Source organism: Gorilla gorilla, chromosome 21, assembly GCF_029281585.2.
Source record: "Gorilla gorilla gorilla isolate KB3781 chromosome 21, NHGRI_mGorGor1-v2.1_pri, whole genome shotgun sequence".
NCBI lineage: Eukaryota > Metazoa > Chordata > Mammalia > Primates > Hominidae > Gorilla > Gorilla gorilla.
Genome location: NC_073245.2, coordinates 9,834,184 through 9,847,034, shown reverse-complemented (window position 1 = coordinate 9,847,034; position 12,851 = coordinate 9,834,184). Strand labels below are relative to the sequence as shown.

The following is a 12,851-nucleotide window of genomic DNA, read 5'->3' as shown; positions in this document are numbered from 1 at the left end:
GAATTCAGGGCTTTAGCTGTTTGGACCCTCTGAGAGGTGCCTGCAACATCTGAAATGCCCTGTGCTTCCGGGCTGCCACACCATGTTTCTCCCACACTGTGAAGCCTGCAAATAGTTGGTGGGAATTGTCTTTCCCCAGCCAACATCTCTTGAGTCAACACCCCACAGTGGCCTCTCTCCCAAAGCCTGCCTTTTGCTGCCTACGTCAGTCTGGCCTTCGTGCCCAGAGTCAGTGGGTCCCTACTAGTCTCTTGTATTAGTTCTTCATGTCAGTTTCCTGTTAGCCTTCAACTCAAGTCCACACCAGCTCTCCTTATCCCCAAATAAGCTGGTTCTCACCTCCCTGCTTTTCTCTGGCTTTTCTCTGTCAATTCCCCTGTGTTTCTTCCTCCTCATAGACTTACGCTCATTTTCATTTCACTAGTTCAAGACTTAGTGACTTTCTTTGGACTGCTTTCCCCAATTAACTCCCCACAGCTGGACTGCTTGAGGCTTTGCCTGCCAGTCTCCTGGGGTTGGAGCCTTTGCTTGGAGTCTCACCTTCTTCCTTCCTAATCCCTAAGTAGTACCCACTGAGATATGGGTGCATGATGTGTGCTTAAATAAATACAGTAATGAATCACAACTGGTTCATATTCGTTGTGATATAAACCCAGTATGTTGACAGCAGAGCTGGGACACTGCTCCAGAGAATAGGGACCATCATCGTGCTCATCCGAAGTGAGAAAATGCAATATAACTTCCACCTTATTTTACTGTGGTGTCTCAGGCATCTTTGTTTCTTGATTTTCCAATCCAGTCTGTAAAAATATGCATGTGAAATGGAGGGTTGGATACCTGAAAATGGAGGACAGCTCTCTGCCCAGTGTTTGGATGGTTGCAGTGTCCTAAGTATAGAGCCCTAACTTTGTGGGATGGTTAGTGCTGTGCACTTCATTATTTTTCATGTTGGAAAGGGCATTAGGCCGTGGATCCTAAGTCATGCCAGTTTCTCTAAGACATGATTGCCATACCGTTACTCCAATTATTTTACCCCCAAGTTTTTGGGACTTACTGTGTAGGATTTTGTGAGAATCCATGAAAACATACCAGTAACCTTTCAGCAATTAAAAACCCTATTGAAAATAAAGGAACTAGGCCAGGTGCGGTGGCTTACGCCTGTAATCCTAGCACTTTGGGAGGCTGAGGTGGGCTGATCACCTGAGGTGAGGGGTTCGGGACCAGCCTGGCCAACATGGTGAAACCCTGTCTCTACTAAAAATACAAAAATTAGCCAGGCATGGTGGTGTGTGCCTGTAATCCCAGCTCCTCGGGAGGCTGAGGCAGGAGAATTGCTTGAACCCAGGAGGCGGAGGTTGCCGTGAGCCGAGATCACCCCACTGAACTCCAGCCAGGGCAACAGAGTGAGACTCCATCTCAAAAAATAATAATAATAAAAATAAATAAATAAATAAAATAAAGGAAATATATATGGAGTGGTAAAAACATCTGCAATAAAAATTACAAGAAGAGCCAGGCTTAGTGGTTCATGTCTGTAATCCTAGCACTTTGGGAGGCCAAGGCAGGAGGATTGCTAGAGCCCAGGAGTTCAAGACCAGCCTGGGCAACATGGACCCCCATCTCTACAAAAATAATTTTAAAAATTGGCCTGGCATGGTGGTGTGCACTTGTAGTCCTAGCTACTCAGGAGGCTGAGGCAGGAGGATCGCTAGAGTTTGGGAGGTTGAGGCTGCAGTGACCTGTGATCGTGCCACTGCACTTCAGCCTGAACAATAGAGCAAGCCCTTGTCTCAAAAAAAAAAATTATAATAAGTACATTTAAAGCCCAGTGATTTTGTAATAAAGGAATGGTTACGGGGAAGATGACAGAATATGAACCTGTCATATTCTGACAGGTTACGTGAAGTCTAGTAATTGGGCAAGTCAGGCCACCACGCTGGGCCTCAGTTTCCCCATCTTATCCTTTTGAGAGAAGTTTGGACTAAGGGATTTCAAAGATCACTTCCGCACCCACCAGTTGCTGGCTACATATTTTAGGGGCCCCAGAATAATGGTGAGCCTTACTGTCTGAAACAAATTTTAAGCAGTAACAATGCAAAGAAAATAATGATGTTTTGTCCACAGTTTCTTTGTAAAAAAGGATCAGATGGATTTTGTAGTGATAATAAGAGATTTCTGATCTCTGATGAAGGAAGTCTGGGATTTTGGTTAATTTCATTGCCATTTGCTTTTCAGACGAGAGATTAAACAGTTATTGTCTGAGTTGGATGAAGAGAAGAAAATCCGGCTTCGGTTGCAGGTGCGTCCCTTTGGGTTCTGCTGCCCGTGAGTCCTAGGCTCAGTGGGGCAGGACATTGTCAGGGCTTTTATTTCAAAAATAAATGATTGTCACCTCTCTGCAGATCTGGATACATTTCCTGTGACCATCTTCTTAGAATCGTATGGGCTTACTACATATCGTTTCCCCAGGAAGTCTTGGGGAAGGGAAACATTAGGAAATGTGCCCCAAATTGGGTTTCTCATTTGGAATTTATCTTTTTTTTTTTTTTTTTCTTTTTGAGACGGAGTCTCGCTCTGTGACCCAGGCTGGAGTGCACTGGCGCCATCTTGGCTCCCTGCAACCTCCGCCTCCCGGGTTCAAGCAATTCTCCTGCCTCAGACTCCCGATTAGCTGGGACTACAGGCATGTGCCACCACACCTGGCTAATTTTTTGTATTTTTAGTAGAGACGGGGTTTCACTGTGTTAGCCAGGATGGTCTCGATCTCCTGACCTCAGGTGATCCGCCTGCCTCAGCCTCCCAAAGTGCTGGGATTACAGGTGTGAGCCACCGCACCCAGCCTGGAATTTATCTTAAACATCTCTGTGAAAAGCCCCTCTCCCACCTCCATTTCCAAGAGGCCTCTATATGTGGTCACTATGGCTCCAGGGGCCACAGCTGTCCACGTTCGGGGGCATTTGCTCTTGATTTCTCAGTGATGGCCATTTCTGTCCTGCCAGGGTGTTAGAGCTCTGTCCCCTGTAGCCTCTGATTCAACACTGCTGTTACCAAATGGCAGAGAATGCGTGGGAGTTCTGATTGACCGAAGGTAGACTTTTAGCTTTCATCCAGTTGGCGCCCTTGTGGTGATGGGGACCCATGCTGCTTAACAAAGGATAGGTCGCTGCTTGCCATCATTTTGGGGGTGCTGACAGACACCCCCTTGGGCCAACCACAGCTGCCTTCCAACACTGCCAGATGGCCCAGCCTGTTAAGACCGCCTGCTCTACCCTCTGGCTAAGAAACTGGAATTATTGTTGCTTTTGACAAACTTTGCAGCCTGGCAGCCTGAGAATCAAAATGTGCACCATTTCCTAGTGCCTCGTGTCTGTGTGCCTGTTCTGTGTTGATGTCACTTCTGGCATTGCTGTTGATTGTCTATTCAGATGTCATGTCACCTTTAAAATTGTCAGATTGATTGTTTTCTTTCAGTCGACCAGGTTGATAATCTTTCAGCTTCTATAAAACCAGCCAATTCATTATGACTTTGTTCCATTCTTATTTTTCTCTTTCTAGATGGAAGTGAACGACATAAAGAAAGCTCTACAATCAAAATGAATACTTGATCAATGAAATGTCACATTATTCATCCTGAGTCCGAGACTCAAATTTTCTGCCCCAGCCAAAATAATCTTGTGCCAAAAGATTAAAGGTTTGCCTCAAAATGTCCCTGTTTGAAAGATTAGCACAAAAGTCTTGACAGCACAACACAAATTCCATCCAAGAGGAGAATCTTCCCCAGGGTTTAGTCCTGGGGCTGGCACTCGTTGTGACTTACACAGAGCAAAATTGTGCTAAAGGCTTTTCTACTCTGAGATCTCAATGTGAAATGAAAACTCAGGCAGTTTAGTCCATAGTGGTACTATTTTGATGATATTTTCCATTAATAAAATGTAATTTCAGATTATTCATTTACAAGCTTTATAATTTTATGATTTTTTAATCGCGTTTTGTCACAGACTTCCCTAGTGTTTGTACTACACGTAGTCAGAAGCGAGTGTCCTTTTCTTTTGCTTCAGGCTAAGAGCTGCCTCGCTCTTTGTCCCCCCATTAGGATTCTATTACATATGCAATTGTAGGTTCAACCTGTCCCTTTCCCTGCCAGCAAACCCCACCACCCTAAGAGAAATTTTAGCTTATATATGATGGTATATTTACAAAAAGAGAAAGAGAAAGTCTGGTATTTGCAATGATCTGTGCCTTCTTTTTACCACCCTCTTGATTGGAGCTTTTGTGATGCAGCTACCATGATTCAAAAAAATTAAAAATTAAAAAAAATCTGCCACTTATCCAAGTCCACTAGAGGCCACTGTCTTCAAAGCTTCTCTCACCCTAGCCAAAGGTCCTAAGAGGAGACAGCTGTGAAGTTGGGCGTGCTCTGTGGTACCAGCTGTGACTTTTCTATTTCTCCTACTTTTAGGTTGTTCATGAAACTAGAAATGTCATCCTGCTTGATTTTTCATCAGCCAAGTTAAACCCCTGCTTTCTGTCCTTTGCCCCTTTTGCGTGAACAGAATATGCATTATTAAAGCAAAAATAAATAAAAGTAAGATGCAAATGAAAACAAGGGAGGGAAAGTTGTATTATTTCCTGCACTGGGTTACCCGTGTGTGTTATCGTTTAAACTGTATTCACATAATATCATTTGCCTTGCTCACTTGTAACCCCTTCCTCAGGTCCAAGAGAATGGGAGGAGGGTCATGTTGAAGTGTAGCCATTGGAACTTTCTTGCATTTATGGAGTTGCTTTTTCTTTCCCAAGGAAACTGATGTTTGCCTGTCCGCTTTATCTTTGTAGTATATGAACAGTTCAGCCTTAGACTATGTAACTGTTTTCTCATCCTTAGCTGAAAATGAGGGGCCTACTGTATTGCGAGACTGTTCAGGGGTAGGGATGGAGGGGGTGGTCCCTTAATGGCCCCTGAAGATGTTGGATGTGTTTCTCAAAAGCTGCTTTGTCTATTTCCTGAGTTTAATAGTGAAACTACTAAACATTAATAGATTTGCACAGCCACAAAGAATGGGAGTTGATAATACTGAAGAAGCGATGCAAAAACAAAAAATCACATTATTGATCATTGATAGTATTACAAATAAATGTCTCTTCCTTTCTCTTCCTCCCTCCCTCCTCCTGCCTTCCTCTTAACCTATGTGCTCATCCTTGCTACTTGAGACTGTTATTTCCCTCCGAGTATTTAAGGAGCCCAAACACCTTGGTCTTCCTGGGTGGGGGCATAATTAAGGGAAGGGAGTGTATAAGGAAGGAAACCTCATACCCTCCATTCCCATCCCTGGATATATTGCCTTTCCAGCAGCCTCGGGTTCAGTGTGCTTGGGGTCAGGAGTGACAGGTTCCCAAGAGCAGCGTAAAATATCCATGTACCCCTTGACAGTTATAAGCATTTCTGCGTTAAACTTGAAGATTCCAGAGATTCCCCACGACCTAATGATCTAAGAATGCAGATTGGATTCTTTGATGTTCAAATTTCTCATCTACTTATGAAAATCCCTAATTATATAGTTTTATATAATGTGTATACAGAGTAGGATTGTTGATGAAATTGAGAGGTTGGATCACCCTCATGGAGCACTGGCAACATGGAATGTAGAGAGCTGATGTCTTCCCCCTCATAGAGGCCATTGGCTTCCTTTGTATAAGCAGAGGGAGAAGTGATTCTGGAAGGAGAAGTTGGTATGTCTAGCTTCATTGCTGCCCCTCGGGCTACCCAGCAAGAGGATTCTGTGTCAAGGAACTGGAGGAGCCACTACCCAAACTGCCACCATCTTTACTCTTTACAAAATGGACCCATCGAGAATGTTGAAAAGCTTGGAAGTATCACTTTTGAAAAAAAAATTATTTTGCATTCAGCATGGACTCGACCAGGCATCTATGGAGATTATTTTTTTGCTTCATTTTATAAAGTTGTATTTAGAAAAGTCTTAAGTATTGTGCTTTGTAAAGAAGATGATTAAAATGAAATTTTGTGAGAATAGTTTTGTTCAAAGTTGTCATGGTCCAAGAGGAATGATTTTTTTTTTTTGGAATACCATTTTTCTCCACTTTATACAATTAGATTTCTCTTATAGAAATATCTTTAGAAGACATGGAATATAGTGCCTCTCCCCCATCTTTCCCAAGTGAACAGAAATAATCTGTGAAATCTGTGCCTGTGAATTCTATTTTTTAAATTGTTCAGTTTTATACTCATATCTAATCAGAAAATGCCAGTTAGGTATAAATTCTTTTTTAGTGTAAAAAATTTTAAGTCATTATTCAAATAACTGTGTAAAGCCACTTTTTTTTTTTTTTTTTTTTTGGAGACAGACTCTCACTCTGTCACCCAGGCTGCAGTGTGATGTTGCGATCTCTGCTCACTGCAACCTCTGCCTCCTGGGCTCGAGTGATTCTCCTGCCTCAGCCTCCCCAGTAGCTGGGATTACAGGTACCCGCCACCGCGCCTAACTAATTTTTGTATTTTTAGGAGAGACGAGGTTTCGCCATGTTGGCCAGGCTGGTCTCGAACTCCTGACCTCAGGTGATCTGCCCACCTCGGCCTCCCAAAGTGCTGGGATTACAGGCATGAGCCACCGCACCTGGCCAAGCCACTTTTATTCACACACAGTCCTCTAGGTGGCACACTCAAGTACATAATTTGTTTTCTTCCATAAGGACATCCTGTGTGTATCCTCACACGTGTCTTTGCTTATTAGTCGCAGGGTTTTCTTTCCTTTCATAACCCGCTCCTTGATGGGAAAACTGCAGGATGTATAATTTATTGCTCAAATTCGCCACGGTCTGTATAAAAATAATCCCCAGGTCCCACAAAGGCCTTTGTATTGTAACACGAGGTCATCCTGGTCTCCTTTTTGTGGTATGAGATTAGGTTTTAGTCCTCTAGTTATTTTAGCACAAATTAACATCGAGATGTTTTGGCACCAAGGGGGCTTGGTGAAAGCTTCCCTCTTTGATTTTGTACAAACGAGAACCATAACAAAGCACGCATGCGTGGGTGACCGGCATTCAGCGTGACTGATTGTGGCATCCGACAGAGGGAAGCCTTGGCACTTAGGACCCAGGGAAGAAGATGCTGTGCCCAAAATTAGCACGAGTGAAGGCGCACAACGGCCAAGCCAGAAATAAATATCAGTGGTGTAAGGACAGGCAGGGACCAGGTCTCTTAAGGGGATGAACTTTTCCTGTCACTCCTAGTCCTATTCCTAGGGTCACCAAGGCTTGGTTCCCAACATGTGGAGCAGAGGCGGCCTGTGCAACTGACAAGAATCCATGAAGTCAGTACAGGTTCCCACATGGTGGTTTTACTTTATGCCCTTTTTCTTTTTTGAAGTGGAGTCTCACTCTGTCACCCAGGCTGGAGTACAGTGGTGCAATCTTGGCTCACTTCAATCTCTGCCTCCCGGGTTCAAGTGATTCTCCCACCTCAGCCTCCTGAGTAGCTGGGACTACAGGCGCCCACCACCATGCCCAGCTAATTTTTGTATTTTTAGTAGAGATGGGGTTTCACCATGTTGGCCAGGCTGGTCTCGAACTCCTGACCTCAGGTAATCCGCCCGCCTCGACCTCCCAAAGTGCTGGGATTACAGGCGTGAGCCACCGCACCCGGCCTATTTCATGTCTTTTGAATTGATTCCAAATTGAAGTGGCTGTGGGGGCAGCCCCTTCCCACAAATGATTGGGTGCTCACTGTGTTTGTGAATTTGGAATTCACAATAATATGGGCTCTTCCTTTTTTCTTGTTGGAGCAATAGGTGATAACTTATTTCAACCAAACAACAGAACGAGGTGATGTAGTAGGTTGTAGCTAGAATTTTCTGAGGGAAAAGAAAACAAAAACAAAAATAAAAAAACTGAATTCCTGGCAAACCAGCTTCATGGAGCTGTTCTCTTTAAGTGGCAACAAGTTTAATTAAATTATGCAGATAATTATGTAACAATGTCATTTTAGTCTTGAATGCTCCCTGTTCCCACCCACCCCATAGAATATTACCAGTTCTTCAGAAAGCTAAGATTTGTTTGCAAGCTTTGAGCTCTTTGATGGGAAGGTGCCCTGGAAATGCAAATTTTCGTTATAGCTTCTATTAAAAAAAAAAAAAAAAAAAAAAAGGCCAGGCGCGGTGGCTCACGCCTGTAATCCCAGCACTTTGGGAGGCCGAGGCGGGCGGATCACCTGAGGTCAGGAGTTCAAGTCCAGCCTGGCCAACATGGTGAAACCCAGTCTCTACTAAAAATACAAAAATTAGCTGGGTGTGGTGGCGGGCGCCTGTAATCGTAGCTACTCAGGAGGCTGAGACAGGAGAATTGCTTGAACCCAGGAGGCAGAGGTTACAGTGAGCCAAGATCATGCCATCGCACTCCAGCCTGAGCAACAAGAGCGAAGCTCCATCTCAAAAAAAAAAAAAAAAAAAAAGGACCGGGCATGGTGGCTGACGCCTGTAATCCCAGCAATTTGGGAGACTGAGGTGGGCGGATCATGAGGTCAAAGAGATCGAGACCATCCTGACCAACATGGTGAAACTCTATGTCTCTACTAAAAATACAAAAAAAAAAAAAATTAGCTGGGCGTGGTGGCACGCCTGTAGTCCCAGCTACTCGGGAAGCTGAGGCAGGAGAATCACTTAAACTTGGGAGGGGGAGGTTGCAGTGAGCCGAGATCACGCCACTGCACTGCAGCCTGGTGACAGAGTGATACTCTGTCTCAAAAAAATAAATAAAAACAAAAGTTTTAAGGGATTTACAAACCAAATTTTAAACTAACCCAGCTGGTAAAAGCCATCCTGAAACCAAACGAAAAAACATGAAGAAATCAATAACATTTCCAAGGTTATTTCCCCCAAAGAAAAACAGAGATGTCTGGCCAGGCGAGGTGACTCATGCCTATAATCTCAGCACTTTGGGAGGCCAAGGTGGGTGGATTGCCTGAGCTCAGGAGTTCCAGACAAGCCTGGCCAACATGGTAAAACCCTGTCTCTACTAAAATACAAAAAATTAGCCGGATGTGGTGGTGCACGCCTATAATCCCAGCTATGTGGGAGGCTGAAGCACGAGAATTGCTTGAATCTGGGAGGTGGAGGTTGCGGTGAGCTGAGATTGTGCCAATGCACCTCAGCCAGGGTGACTGGAGTGAAACCCTGTCTCAAAAAAAAAAAAAAAAAAGAAAACAGCGATGTCTTAGGAGACATACAGCAGATTCTTTTCAAGCTTCATGAATATTTCTTAGAGTCAATCTGAGAAAACCAAGAATTTGGCTGGGGCTGAAGCTCTGCCCTTGAATGCCGAAGGGAAATAGATGAATAGGGAGTAAACGGATGCCTGTGTGAAATGCCTGCTCATTTCCCTGCTGTCGTCCCAAGGCAGCTCTCAGAAAATGTTCTTTGTTCTCAATCAGGGCAGTCTTCTTGGAGGAAGTGAATCTGGAAGGAGGAGAAGGACATGAATTGAAAGAGGAATTATCAGAGGAAGCTTCAGGCCTGAAGGTAGAACTAATCTGCTTTGATAGGGACGCGTGTGGGTGGTGCTGAGAATCTGGGAGGGGTGATGAGGAAGACAAAACGGTACAGCTGAGGGTGACAACTTTCAGGGTAATTGAGGACACTTCACATGCTGAGGATGGGCCTGTCGATGAAAGTGTCACCAATGAATCTTCCATGTCTTAAAAATGTTTAGGCCAGGCTGAGTACGGTGGCTCACGCCTGTAATCCCAGCACTTTGGAAGGCTGAGGCGGGCGGATCACCTGAGGTCAGGAGTTCAAGACCAGCCTGGCCAACATGGTGAAACCCTGTCTCTACTAAAAATACAAAAATTAGCCAGGCGTGGTGGTGGGTGCCTGTAATCCCAGCTACTTGGGAGGCTGAGGCAGGAGAATCGCTTGAACGTGGGAGGCAGAGGTTGCAGTGAGCTGAGATGGTGCCACTGCACTCCAGCCTGGGCAACAGAGTGAGACTCTCTCTCAAAAAAAAAAAAAGTTTAGGCCGGGCACGGTGGCTCACACCTGTAATCCTAGAATTTTGGGAGGCCAAGGGAGGTGGATTGCTTGAGCTCAGGAGTTCAGTACCAGTCTGGGCAACATACGGAGACCCCATCTCTACAAAAACAAACAAAAAAAATACAAAAATTTGCCAGGCTTGGTGGTGCGTGCCTGAAGTCCTAGCTACTCAGGAGGCTGAAGCAGGAGGATCACTTAAGCCCAGGAGGTTGAGGCTGCAGTGAGCTGTGTTTGCACCACTGCACTCCAGTGTAGGTGAGAGAGTTGAGACTGTGTCCCCACCGCCGCCAAAAAAAAAAAAGTTTAGAGCACCAGAGTGGTGACTGTAGTCTCAAATGTAGAACAAAGTCACCTTGATAATTTTTAGATAACTTTTTTTTCTGAATATGAAGCGAATATTTATGCCCAAAGTAGAAAATACAAAATATAAAGAGAAGACAGACATTCTCAGAAACAGCCTTTAATTTTGGTCTCTGATAAGAAGGTCATTCTGTATTTATAGTTTTATAGCCTGCTGTTTATACTTAATATCATTTTTTGTCTTTTTTTTGTGAAAACAATTTGTAATGGCTGCATAGTATTCCATCTGTAAATATTCCAGAAAGCATTTGACCAATCTCTTATCTAACATATATAGGGTGCTTATGGTGATGTGCCAGATGCCATGAGAGGCGCTGAATGCGACAGAGTCCCTGCCCTGAAGGAGCTCGGTGTCAAATTGGCAGAAGTAGGCAGGTAAACAGGCAAGTCTTCCTCAATACAAAACACAACCACATAGAAAAGCCCCCAGAGCTTTGGCGTGACAGAGGAGACACGCCCACTGGAGCCTTGAGGGGAGGGAAGGTCAGGGAAAGAAGCACATTTCTCACGAACTTAATTTTTTTCTTTTTAAAATAAAGTTGTCATGGACATCTTTACGCATCAATCTATGTCCACATTTCTTTTTTCTTTTTTCTTTTCTTTTTATTTATTTATTTATTTTTTGAGATGGGGTCTCACTCTGTCACCCAGGCTGGAGTGCATGCAGTGGTGCCATCTCGGCTCACTGCAACCTCCATCCCCTGAGCTCAAGGGATCCTCCCTCCTCAGCGTCCTAAGTAGCTGAGACCACAGATGCACGCCACCACGCCTGGCTACATTTGTGTGTGTGTGTGTGTGTGTGTGTGTGTGTGTGTGTGTGTGTGTGTATTTTTGGTAGAGACAGGGTTTCACCGTGTTGCCCAGGCTGCTCTTGAACTCCTGAGCTTAAGCAATCCACCCACCTTGGCCTCCCAAAGTGCTGGGATTACAGGCGTGGGCCACCATGCCTGGCCTATGTCCACATTTCTGACCTATCCTTAAGATAATTCCAAAATGTGGAACGTGAGTATAAGTTGCCTGATATTTTTAGCAAAAATCATTTTTGGCCAATTATAAACTTAGTTAATTATTAACATTAGCATATACAAGTGACTAACCACCCATCTTTCCTTAAAGTTGCATTTGCCTAAATCCTGATGGGGGTCAGGTCAGGATCTCTTTTTTCCTGATTGGTCACTGCTCCAGTGTCACCTCATCAGAGAGGCCCTCCCTACCCCTCTAAATAAAAGAGCAACTTTAGCCTTGACCCACCCCCAGAGTCCCCATATCAATACCTCCTTCATTTATTTTCCCTTGCTTGCTTTGTTTCTGTTTTCAATCTCCCCTCCCTTAGAATGAAACCACTCTGAGGATAGTGACTTTTCTGTCACTGCTCTATCCCCAGCACCTAAAACATTGACAGATATATATTAATAGTAATCACTTGATATGTAGTTGACTGAATAGATGAATTGGTAATTGTGACTGATGTCAAATACAATTTATTCTATACATTTGAGCAGCCCGGTTTGACCTTTACTAAAACTTTAGTACAAAACTGGGGCAGTAGGGAAGCTCCACAGCAAAAGAAACAGATACAAAGAAAGCCTTCAGAGCACTTTACTTCTATATGAGTCTCAGCCAACACCCAGATCCTAAGGAGAGTGCTTCTTGCATTATGATGGTTCTCAAAACCAAGTTCATGTCATCTGAACACCATTTTCTCTAAGACGTCCAGTCACTACTTAGAAACCTGTGGCTACCTCTGTTTTAGAAAGTAAAGTTGTTTTTTTTTTTCCTATACTCATTCTGGAGGAAAAAAAAGAAATGAATTCTGGGCTGAAAATGGTGGCTCAAGCCTGTAATCACAGCACTTTGGGAGGCCGAGGCAGGTGGATCACTTGAGGCTAGGAGTTCGAGACCAGCCTGGCCAATGTGGTGAAACCCCATCTTTCCTAAAAATAGAAAAATTATCTGGGCATGGTGGCACATGCCTGTAATCCCAGCTCTTTGAGAGGCTGAGGCGAGTGGATTGCTTGAGGACAGAAGTTTGAGACCAGCCTGGCCAACAAGTCCTGTCTCTACTAAAAAATACAAAAATTAGCCCAGCATGGTGGCACACACCTGTAATTCCAGCTACTCAGGAGGCTGAGGCATGAGAATCACCTGAACTTGGGAGGTGGCTGTTGCAGTGAGCTGAGATCATGCTACCGCACTCCAGCCTGGGTGACTTGCAGGCTGCACTCCAGCCTGGGTGACGGCAAGACTCTGTCTCAAAAAAAAAAGGGAATTCTTTGCTGACTCTTGATTCTTCTCTGAGGTCAGCTGAGAACCTAATTGCTCCCTCTCAGGGCAAACCATCTGCTCTCAAAGTGATGAGTAAGTGGGAAAGGTAGATAAGCGCTGAGCTTCTAGGAAGAGCCATAGAGCAGTGGTTCTTAGAATGTGATCCCCAAAAGAACAGCATTAGTA

At 44.4% G+C, this 12,851-nt stretch overlaps 1 protein-coding gene across 1 annotated transcript in view; it reads left to right on the top strand.

Moving 5' to 3' along the window:
* The window catches only part of LOC115933187 (SH3 domain-containing kinase-binding protein 1-like), a 112,522-nt gene extending 106,493 nt beyond the window's left edge, over positions 1-6,029 (top strand). Inside the window, exons 6-7 of the mRNA XM_063702347.1 lie at positions 2,236-2,299; positions 3,556-6,029. Coding sequence (XP_063558417.1) covers positions 2,236-2,299; positions 3,556-3,597 — 106 coding nt within the window. The 3' untranslated portion in view covers positions 3,598-6,029. The remainder of the gene's footprint in view (positions 1-2,235; positions 2,300-3,555) is intronic.
* Positions 6,030-12,851: the final 6,822 nt, after the last annotated feature.